General features: G+C 35.6%; 1 protein-coding gene across 30 annotated transcripts in view; it reads left to right on the forward strand.

The window, feature by feature from the left end:
- Positions 1-11,735, forward strand: part of znf740a (zinc finger protein 740a) — a 380,822-nt gene that overhangs the window by 25,191 nt on the left and 343,896 nt on the right. For 22 of the 30 annotated variants that reach the window (XM_039663302.2, XM_039663308.2, XM_039663314.2 and 19 more), the window contains 3 exons: positions 1,798-1,881; positions 3,754-3,872; positions 5,794-8,683. In XM_039663302.2, coding sequence (XP_039519236.1) covers positions 1,798-1,881; positions 3,754-3,872; positions 5,794-5,958 — 368 coding nt within the window. In that variant the 3' untranslated portion in view covers positions 5,959-8,683. Of the gene's footprint in view, positions 1-1,797; positions 1,882-3,753; positions 3,873-5,793; positions 8,684-11,735 lie in introns of those variants that run through there. The other 8 variants (XM_089124948.1, XM_089124945.1, XM_089124946.1 and 5 more) reach the window with 2 other exon arrangements.

Below are 11,735 nucleotides of genomic sequence, written 5' to 3' on the forward strand. Positions count from 1 at the left end.
AATTGAACAAATACAGGTGAAACTCGAAAAAGTTCATTTATTTCACTTATTCAACTTAAAAGGTGAAACTAATATATTATATAGACTCATTACATGCAAAGTGAGATTTTCCAAGCCTTTATTTGTTATAATTTTGATGATTATGATTCACAGCAAACCCCAAATTCAAAATTAAAAGATCGTGAAAAGATAGCTGTAAGCCATAATCATCCAAATTATAACAAATAAAGGCTTGGGATATCTCACTTTGCATGTAATGAGTCTATATAATATATTAGTTTCACCTTTTCAATGAACTTTTGCACGATATTCAAATTTTTCGAGTTTCACCTGCAGTGCTGCTACTTTAGGCACTATTTTATTTCTTACTTCACACTATGGTACTGAGAACAACTATCCCACCCCATTACTATGACCTGAATAAATACTTAAATTGATTTTGAAATGAAATGTATCTTTTTAGTTTTATTTTTCTGAGATTGAGGTAACGCTTTGTGGCTTAAGTTTGATTACTACAGAAGATCATTTTGACACGTCCCTCATAAAGTGATTAAAAAGAAGCCCCAGAAACATCTTTTTACTATATTGCTTAGAAAAATTTCTTTCCATTTAAAACTATCCAAATGCAAACTGAAATGAGTGAAATGGACTTAATAGTCGTGTCCCCGTTCAGAGGCTGCATCCTTCGAAATGTGCACGAATCTCGAAGCTAACGGAGGATTGTTCTTGCCGCCTAGAAGCTGTGCCAGTAACGGTTGTTTCTTTGACTTTTTATATTCAACTGTCTGTAAACAAAACATGGTTCACAACCTAGAGCTGCACGATTAATCGCTATTTAAACTCCCGCACAATTTTGACAAAATCACACCGAAACATTCAGATCTGTGTTTGCTCTGTTGCTGATCCAGAGAGAACAGTTGTCATGTTTAAATGTGAAACAGCTTCACATTATCAGTCATTCTGTGTTACAACAATTCAGAATATCATAGATAAGATAAAAATGTATACAGTAGTTCAGATATAAACACTGTTATCTACAAAAGCTAAAAATAGAGCAATTCCCCTTTTAAAAGTAACTTGACCCTTCAAATAACGATTGAATCAAGGCAAGGCAAGGCAAGTTTATTTATATAGCACATTTCATACACAATGGCAATTCAAAGTGCTTTACATAGAAGAAATTAAAATAATCAAAAGAAATCAGAATAATTAAAACAGTTTAGAATAAAAAATAAGAAATAATGAAAAATAAAAATTATGATAAAGATAAAATACAGTAAATTAAAACCATTTAGAATAAAATGAAGTGCAGAAACAACCAGAATCAATTAAATTGTTACGCCACCAGGTGGCATCAAGTGACTATTAAAAATGTATTTGTCATTAATTCATTTATTCAAGAGATTCGTTCAAAAAACACTGATTCAGTCTTTGAGCGAGTCATTGAATCGTTCATTTAAAAAAAAAGTAATTCAGATTCATTAAACATTTTTAGCATTTTCTCAACAAAAAAAAAAAAAAAATCCAGTCGTCACTGGCGTGCAATGCATCTTGGGATAGACGAGTTCTGTCCTCAGTGGGCCGGGACACGAAGGACACGTGTGTAGGCCTCATTCGAAAGAGCCATTGAAATGGGACGGCCTTCGTCACGCCGCTGTGACGCGTTCGCCTCTCGAAGGATGCAGCCTCTGAATATCAGCATGCAGATCAAGAAATCAATAGCATGTTCTACATTTTTAAAATTTGTGCTTTGAATGTTTTGTAAAGACATTCACTAAAAATTGACTCTACGTTTAGGGGTGAAGCCATATGCTTGTTCGATGTGCGACATGCGGTTTTTCCAACGTTACCACTTGGAAAGACACAGCCTCACTCACACTGGTATGTGTCCTTTCTTTGTAACCCAATTTACTAAGTATTCCTGGATTGGAGTTTGTCTATTTTGTGTGTTTGGAGTGTTTAGGGGAAAAGAAACAATGTGATAACAATGACTTTTAACAATAGTTTGAATAGGAACTCTTACTTTTGAAATATTAACCATATCCTGCATCATATAATATTTGCATTAACATGAAGACATTTAAAAACATTTTTTACCTGCACTTGGGGGGCAAGTTTTGCGAGTTATTTCTGACTTATTTGCTGGCATCAATATCTATGTAGTTGCTCTTGCCTTGTTTCTCCGTGTTTTTTTGTTTTTTTTCGTCTGTCCTAAAGGGATAGTTCACCCGAAAATGAAAATTCGGTCATTAATTACTCTCTCAAGTCGTTCCAAACCCGTAAGACTTTCGTTCATCTTCGGAACACATGAAGATCGTTTTAATGAAAATGCAACAAACGCGCATTTCGTGATTAATATTCTGTAAATGGAGGGACGGAAAGCTCTCAGATTACATCAAAAAGATCTTCATTTGTGTTCTGAAGATGGAAAAAAGTCTTACGGGTTTGGAACGACATGAGGGCGAATAATTAATGACAGAATTTTAATTTTTGGTGTGAACTACCCCTTAAAGGAGTAGTTCACTTTTAAAAAAAACTTTTGCTGATAATTTACTCACCCCTATGTCATCCAAAGATGTCCATGTCTTTCTTTCTTCAGTCGAAAAGAAATTAAGGTTTTTGATGAAAACATTCCAGGATTTTTCTCCATATAATGGACTTTACTGGGAACCAAATGGTTCAAGGTCTAAAAGACAGTTTCAGTGCAAACTGTTCAAAGGGCTTTAAACGATTCCAGACGATGAACAAGGGTCTTATCAAGCGAAACGATCGCTCATTTAAAAAATAAATAACAAAGTTTAAGTTTTATTAGCTCAAATGCTCGCCTTGCTCTGTTCTGTGATGCGCGTTCGTGACTCTCCTGTTCGAACTCGTTCATCAAAATGAACAAATCTTTTTCAAAGTCAATTCGGTTATTTCGTTCGTTGAATTAACCAAATGACTCGAAAAAAGATTCATTCATTTTGATGAACGAGTTCGAACAGGAGAGTCACGAACACGCATCACAGATCAGAGCAAGGCGACCATTTGAGCTTATAAAACTTTTTTTATAATTAAAAAAAGATTTTTTTTTTTTTTAAATGATCGATCGTTTCACTTGATAAGACCCTTATTCATAGTCTGGAATCCTTTAAAGCCCTTTTTACAGTTTGCAGTTTGCACTAAAACTGCCTTTTGGACCTTGAACTGCTTGGTTCCCATTGAAGTCCAATATATGGAGAAAAATCCTGGAATGTTTTCATCAAAAACCTTAATTTCTTTTCGACTGAAGAAAGAAAGACATGGACATCTTGGATGACGTGGGGGTGAGTAAATTATCAGCAAGAGTTTTTTTTAAATGTGAACTACTCCTTTAAGGGGTGCAAAAACAGAGACAAAATGACGCTAGCTGTTTCTTTTTAAACATTTTTAATGCTCAATCGTATTTATTCTCCAAACAGAAAGCATTAAACCAAGTCTCAAAGCAGGTTTCTGATCTTTAAAACCAAAACCCCAGTGTGCCACTTTACAATCAAGCAGTTTTCATTCCATATTAAACACACTCTACAAACTCGAGTTTGTATGAAGTCATCTACTTTATTTCTAAGCATGGATATACTCTGTATTTAAAGCTTCATGGAAACCCTTATGACAATCGCAGTCTCGATCCTTACATGACAATCAGTGTTTCAGAGTCTCTGTCGTGTGTTGTTGTGGCATGCTGTGAGAATGAAGGTGTGGGGCACTTTAATGAAGACTGTTTTCCTCTGACAGGAGAGAAGCCGTTTGCATGTGACATGTGTGACATGCGGTTCATTCAGAGGTACCATCTGGAGAGACACAAGCGTGTTCACAGTGGAGAAAAGCCTTACCAGTGTGAGCGCTGCCAGCAGGTAAGATCACGCTTTATACATGGGGTGTTTTCCATAGGACGATTTTGAGATTTGGCTCAAAATTGTACAAAAATAAAAAATAACTCTGGTTTTAAAACAACAAATTCATGTAAAACAAGAAAATGCTTAACCATTTACAGTATTCTAAATGATGAAAATGTGAAATAAATTATTTTTTATCTTCTGTGACGGTGAAAAAACAACCGCACCTCAACTACCCATACACAAGCATTTGATGGTATTGTGTGTTTTTAAGCCTGGTGTATTAGGTTCTGTATGTTGGTATTACCTGGTTTGCGTAAGTGTGGAGAATCGGTGGCTGGAACGTAAGCGCATGTGATAGCGTTATAGGATTGCTGTTTTATGTAAGAAATCACCCCACCACTATTAGTTGGTTTAAATTTGCTTGGTTTATTTATACCTGGTGTTCGCGCCATCTTGGTGACGCATCTGTGTGTGTGACGTCATCGGGGGTTCCATCCATCATAACTGTTCAATAAATTAAACATTTTATGAGTTATTTGTCTGTTTTATTATTTATGGGTGTATTTATGCTGATGTGTATCTGCAGATATGAGTTTTTGTATTTAGTAGTGTTAATTATTATTTGTATATGTGATTTATGTGAGTCTTATTTACCTTTACAAGTGGTATATCCCCGGGGGGAGGGAGGAGTCGGGCCTATATGTGCTCCAGAAATTTAGTACTGCCGAGAAATGCTAGTTGTGTTGTGTGACTGCATGTACAGGTCAGAGTCTGTCTTGTGGAGATCGTTTATTTGACCATGTGACTGGTGCTGTTTTTGTTTTGTTGCATTTTAAAGTTTTCCCACAAATATTGGGTGACTGTCATTTTGTGACAAAAAACCAGTGGTGGAATGTAACGAAGTACAAATACTTTGTTACTTTTCTTAAGTACATTTTCACGTATCTTTACTTTACTTAAGTAGAATAAATAGTGCATACTTTTTACTTTTACTTAGTTACATTTTGCAGCAATTATTCTACTTTCTACTCCACTACATTTCTACAATTTCTGTTAAATTTTCATTACATTTTCTGATCAGTTTTTCCCCTGACAAAACGTAATTTGACTGTCCGTTCGTTGCATGTTTGTCTCATCAGTGACGTTTGGTTGCCATAGATACATCAACCCGGTTCACACTAAATGCGTCTCGCACGCGATGTGTTTATCATGCAATTTATACGCAAATATTTGTTTTTACGTGCATAGGAAACGCACTTTGTGTAATATACGTTTGGATTATGGCAAGCCAAGAGGTTCAGAATAACACCATAAATGAATCGCGTTTACTGCCAAACATAGTTATTAACATATAGTAAGGATAAGCATGGTTTATATAAATTGCAAGCTTGTTTCAGAAATGGTGACAACAATTTTGTTCCATCATTATTGAACATCATTATAGGAGTATTAAGTTGAATGAGTTAGAATTAAATGTTTTATTAATCATTAGAAAATAGACATTAAGAGAATCAATTGTTATGCAAGTACTTTTACTTTTAATACTTAAAGTACATTTAAAATCAGGTACTTTTTACTTTTTACTTAAGTATGGTTGTCATTGTGTTACTTCTACTTTTACTAAAGTAAATATTTATCTGGTTATTTGTACTTTTACTTAAGTACTGAGATTCAGTACTTCCTCCACCGCTGCAAAAAACAAAACAAAAAAACAAGTCTTGAACCAGACCAACGGCTTCCTCTGTCACTTGGGCCTCCACCCGCTACTGCTATCGTAACACCGAAGTCTGTACTCTTTGACAACTCTACAAGGAATGATAATCATTTGTGTGCAATGATTTCAATCAATCGAACCAAGTGTGAATGAGCACAAGGAAGAATTATTATTTGGGTGAACCAATATAACAAAGTCAAAACTTCTGTTTTTCACCTTTAGAACTTCTCGCGGACGGACAGACTGTTGAGGCACCGGCGATTGTGTCAGGGTCGCGGCGTGGCAAAGGTCGAGGCCCAGCCGTGCTCTTTCTCCCAGGAGCCTCCCCAAGCCCCCCCGTCCACGTGGAGTCCCCTGCATCCCGCCCCGGGCCGGCTCGCCGTCTGACGCTATACTCTCCACACTCAAGCCCTGAGAAGACGGCACACCCAGACCTCTCTCTCGACGCCACCGGCACTCGGACCCGCCGCTCACAGAGAGATGCGCCACAGAGAGGACGAGGGAAACTCCCGTCTTTTGTTGCTTTAGTGAGAAACAAAACAAAAGGCTCTCTTTTGATCATTGAGGGTTGTTTTATACTTTTTGGTAATATAATATGGGGTTAGAAGGGGGTTTTATGGTACTTTTAAGACACGAGGAACAAAAAACACACCTAACATGGGAATTTCATGTGACTAACCAAAAAAAAAAAAACGAGATTTGTGCAAAGGTACAACCCATCATCTATTGACTGACACCTATTGATACACACTTTATGTAAGTTCAACAGCATTGTGTGGTTAAAATCCGCATCGTATGTGATGTATAGGCCTGCTGAGGGTTCGTAACCTACTGTCCTGAGGACTCGGGTAATGTCCTACAACCATCGCAAGATTTGTTTGTAACATTGTACCCGTGTGTGACCATGTGGAAGTGCACAGTGCGCTTCCGTATTTGAATTCATTAAGCATTCACAGGCTTTTTCTCATTGATAAATGTTTGCTCTGGTATTGTAACTATGTAAGAATTTGAAAGATGTGTATATTACTATGTGTAACAGCTGGTTTGTTCTCTATAAGTTGAGTTCTGCTCACAGGAAGTGACATCACTCCCTTAATGACTGGGATAATCTCACAGAACCTCTCCAGGCCGTGCGTGGGTCTTTGGTCCCTCAAAATCACCAAGTATATTTTGCGTAAAGAAAATTAGGTCTTTTTTAAGACCATTAAGTTTTTCAATGTTACATTATTTTGCATTGAAACATTATTTTAAATATACTTATATTTCAAATGGTAATACATTATTACAGAACTCTAAAATTGGTGCATTATGTAATGACAATTGAAGGGTTGAAATGTCACAGTACAAAATAAACTATTGGTCTTAAAAATAGGCTTAATTTTCTAAATGCTCAATATTTTTTGCTGATTTTAGAGTGGTATATGGCAGAGCTCTTGTGAGATTCATTAAGTATTGACTACACTGTTAATACATACATTACACGTGATGAAAACGTCCAAAAGACCCACAATATTATGTACAGATTTATATGTGCAACATATACGATCTTGTGGCCTTAGGATGTGCTCGGTTATTTTGTTTTGTACTTTTTTTTCTTCTTTTTTTTTTTTTTACATCTTGGTTTTGAAATAGTAATTATATACATATTATTTTTCTGAAATCTTGACACGAGGACAGATACACTGCCTTTTGTTTTCTTTAAGTCTTTTTAACATTATATTGCCTTGTGTTGAAGCACAGCGGTGTTGTTTTGTTGATGATAAACTGATTTGATCTTTTCTGAGGTGGAGGACGATGAAGCGGAGGTTTCCAGTGTGATATAGCAGTGTTGTCGGATGCACAGGTTCAGTTTAATGCGATGTCTTCATACCTGTGGGCCACTAATAGAGGAAAATGGCAGAGATCTGATGTAATTGTTGTACCAAACGATATTGTATTTGTCCTTTTATTAACTTCTCATCTTATCATTAACATGATATCTACTGTTTGACGAGAGTCTCGTCTGTATTTTATTTTATTTTTGTTTGTTTTTATTGGGCCGATGGACAAACTAGGGTTTGAATTGGGCATTTCAATGCTTTCTGGCTATATGGTAACTGAAAACAATATATCTTCAGAGGAATGTCTGCTGTTTATTGACAAAAGATTTCTGTGTAATGACTGATTTTTCCCCCTTTTCTTTATAATGTTACATGTATGTTTATATAACTGAATTTGTTAAAACTCTTAGTTCTATAGCAACAAACTTTGTGTATTTTAAGGACCTTTCTACGCTAATATAATTTTTGAAAACACTGGAGAGATACGTGTGTGAAATGATAAACTACATAGACATATATACAGTTTGTGTGTGTGTGTGTGTGTGTGTGTGTGTGTGTTGCATATTGCATACTGTTAAGTGCATATATTATTTCACACAAGATATCTGCATATCCCAACAAAATAATTGAATTTACACAAATAATCCTATTATTTATTATATAAAGTGGCAACATCCACGGATGCTCAAGGCAACACATTTTTTTTAAAGAACCTAAAAATCTTGTGCAGCTTTTTAAGAAAATATTTTTTTTTTCATTAAATTTTTTTTAAATTAAATTAAATTAAATTTTTTTTATTGAAAAAGTAAATATGATCTAATCTGTTATCTGCAGGGCACTAAGGATACAACATGTATGTATGTATGTTTATACACATGCACACACACACACACACACACACATAATTAGCCTGTAGTTACTAGATAAAGCCTCTCTCTGAAGCGTTGGAAACTATATTACAGTTTGCATACTTGGATATCCATGAGTCCAATTTGAAAAGAAAGAAGCAATAGAAGTTTTACCTTCAAAATGTTTTCAGGAGTTCTCTTGATGGAAGAAGAAAGAATTACTTGACTTCTTTCTTGCATGATATTGCAGAATCTGATGTAAAAACTTTCCTGGATTTGTTTTCTTCATCTGAAGGTTTTTCCATAAATTTTCTGAATGCAAAAGAAGGACCGGTTTTGTTATTTGTTTCTTTAAAAGCTTCAGACAGTGATCCAGTGAACTGTTTGTGTGGAAATGAGAGAGAGGGGCTTTCTTCATGCATAAATAAAATACTACATAAAGTACATGGTTTTCCTATTTTACTTTCCAAGTTTTCACTTTTAAAGATTGTTCTGGCAGAAATAAAATTCCCATCAGATATTTTCTTAAAAAAATGTGATATTGCCATGGTTTATTTTTAGCAAGAAAACATTAAAATAGTGGGACAATTTAACTTTATGAATTAAAAAATCTTTCTCACCACTTTAAAATAATAAATGAAATGTATAAAAACAATTACAAGATAGCCTTAAACAGAAATCATCGATTGCAGTGGATGATTACGTGGTACAATTGAAATGTATCTTTTCAAATGAGGGTGTTTTTTAAATGTGTTTTTTACGGCAAACTCGATCCTAAGTCTTCAGTGATGAACTGGTTACAGCAACACATGCTGTCAGAAGGAAATCAGTCCCTCTTATTGAATGAGAAGCCCAAAAGAAGACCTCTGTCATTTACTGTCAGGCCTATGTTGACTCAAGCATTTCCATTTAGATAAATTACATGTAACAGGATGTTACTGTTCAATTTCAACTGAGCATTATCATTTACAGCAAATCCCAATGCATTTATCTTAGGGCCCCTTCGTTGTTCATTTCTATAATAAATACATGGCCGTCTAACCTTTAAAACTGTGTATTTGTGTGAACTGTTGTGTTTTTTACAACCAAAACACTTTAATAAATATATTATAAGCTCAAAAGCTTACACAGCATTTGTGGTTTTGTCTATTAACCACATGCTTAGTGTACAAAAACAAGCAGATGTTTAGATTAGATTTTGCTGTTGACCGACTGCAAATTCATAATTCTGCATCTTTCTTAATAACTTGCAGTGTTGGGGAAAGTTACTTTTAAAAGTAATGCTTTACAACATTGTGTTACTGCCTATATATATATGTGTGTGTGTGTGTGTGTGAGTAAAAACACAAATGTGATTTTTATCTAAAGTATTTTTGCTTATCAGCCTATTGAATTGGATCGTCGAAGGTCAGCATCAAATTAAAATGAGATTAAAGTAGTTAATTATTGCAGGTTTATATTGTAATATTCAGAGTTTGCATTTCACTGTTTTTATTCATTTTGAGAAATACTGAATGTATTTGTGCAAGTAAGATAATTAAATGCTCACATTTAGCAATAGGCATGTTTACACACAACGACTCGTGATTTCACTCATCAAATCAGTGAGGAAAAAAAACTTTTTCTGACATTTGAGAAAAAGTAAATTGCCTTATTTATTTGAAAAAGTAATGCATTACTGTACAAGTTACTTAAAAAAGTAATTGATTGTGTTACTCATATTGCGTGTGATGCATTTGTTCAACATTTTGATAAGTTCACTTAAGTTCTATTGTCCTTAAGTCAATATAAAAAAATAAATAAAATAAATGTTTTGTTGATTTGTTTGTTAAATGGCTGAAATTAGGTAAGCTATGTGATGAAGTTAAGCAAAAGCTCAAGTTTTATTCTACAACATAAAATACATCAGTCTGGTTTTTCTAAAGCTTTTGATTTGTCTCGAAAAGTGTGTTGCTAACACTTGTTCTAATGGGACTACTACAGAGGATATATATATATATATATGTGTGTGTGTGTGTGTGTGTGTGTGTGTGTGTGTGTGTTCCCCTCCATTTAGTTTTATGACTGTAATCTGTGATCTGAGTTTCTGTGTCCTATCAGCGGCAATGACATAATTCATCTCAAAGAGGCCTAACAGCAAATCACAGCATGTCAATGAATCTCCCTGTCAGAGCTAAGCCAATAGGAGGCGAGCATTAAATCACACATGTCGTTGGTGGCCAATAGCATGGCAAAGGCAATATATCTGTCAGAAAGCAGAGCCTCGTAATGACGGCTGCATTTCTGCTGGGATCTGGAGGAAACATTCATGAAGAAGGAAAACGACAGGCTCAAAAGAGAGAGAACATCCACTGCATGTGTGTGTGTGTGTGTGTGTGTGTGTGTGATCCAGCGTGTGGGGAATAACAACAAGACAGCAGTCAAAACAACAGAAGAGCTTCCACTATTCCACTTACAGTGCAGTTATTGTGCACATGTTTATAGATACTTAAAACTTACCTGCATGTAATTACAGCTGTATTTATTTTCTGTAATTACATCTAATTATACGTTTGACGCTTCCCTACAGTATATTCCCTTAGCCTAAACAACACCAATCCTGTATATACCACACCTCAACAGCAGCACAAGTGTTTTGCAATACATCAACACAATAAGCACTTTTTTATGTAAGTACATATAGTTGAAGAAAAGTAATATAACGGTGACCACAGAAGCGAAAACAAAACAAGAATTTAGCCAACTGGATCAAATCGGCAATAACATTCACAATGTTGGGGTCAGTAAGATTTGTTAATGTTTTTGAAAGATATTTTCAGCAACTCCAGTCTTCAGTGTCACATGATCCTTCAAAAATACACTCACCTAAAGGGTTATTAGGAAGACCTGTTCAATTTCTCATTAATGGAATTATCTTATCAACCAATCACATTTAGGGGTGTGGTCCTGGTCAAGACAATCTCCTGACCTCCAAACTGAATGTCAGAATGGGAAAGAAAGGTGATTTAAGCAATTTTGAGCGTGGCATGGTTGTTGGTGTCTTAGTGTTTCACAATCTGCTCAGTTACTGGGATTTTCACACACAACCATTTCTAGGGTTTACAAAGAATGAACATCCAGTATGCGGCAGTCCTGTGGGTGAAAATGCCTTGTTGATGCGAGAGGTCAGAGGAGAATGGGCCGACTGATTCAAGCTGATAGAAGAGCAACTTTGACTGAAATAACCACTCGTTACAACCGAGGTATGCAGCAAAGCATTTGTGAAGCCACAACACGCACAACCTTGAGGCGGATGGGCTACAACAGCAGAAGACCGGGTACCACTCATCGCCACTACAAATAGGAAAAAGAGGCCACGATTTGCAAGAGCTCACCAAAATTGGACAGTTGAAGACTGTCTCGATTTCTTGATGAGTCTGGATTTCTGTTGGTAGAGTCAGAATTTGGCGTAAACAGAATGAGAACATGGATCCATCATGCCTTGTTCCCACTGTGC

The sequence above is a fragment of the Pimephales promelas genome, chromosome 21 (assembly GCF_988280905.1).
Source record: "Pimephales promelas chromosome 21, fPimPro1.hap1.1, whole genome shotgun sequence".
NCBI lineage: Eukaryota > Metazoa > Chordata > Actinopteri > Cypriniformes > Leuciscidae > Pimephales > Pimephales promelas.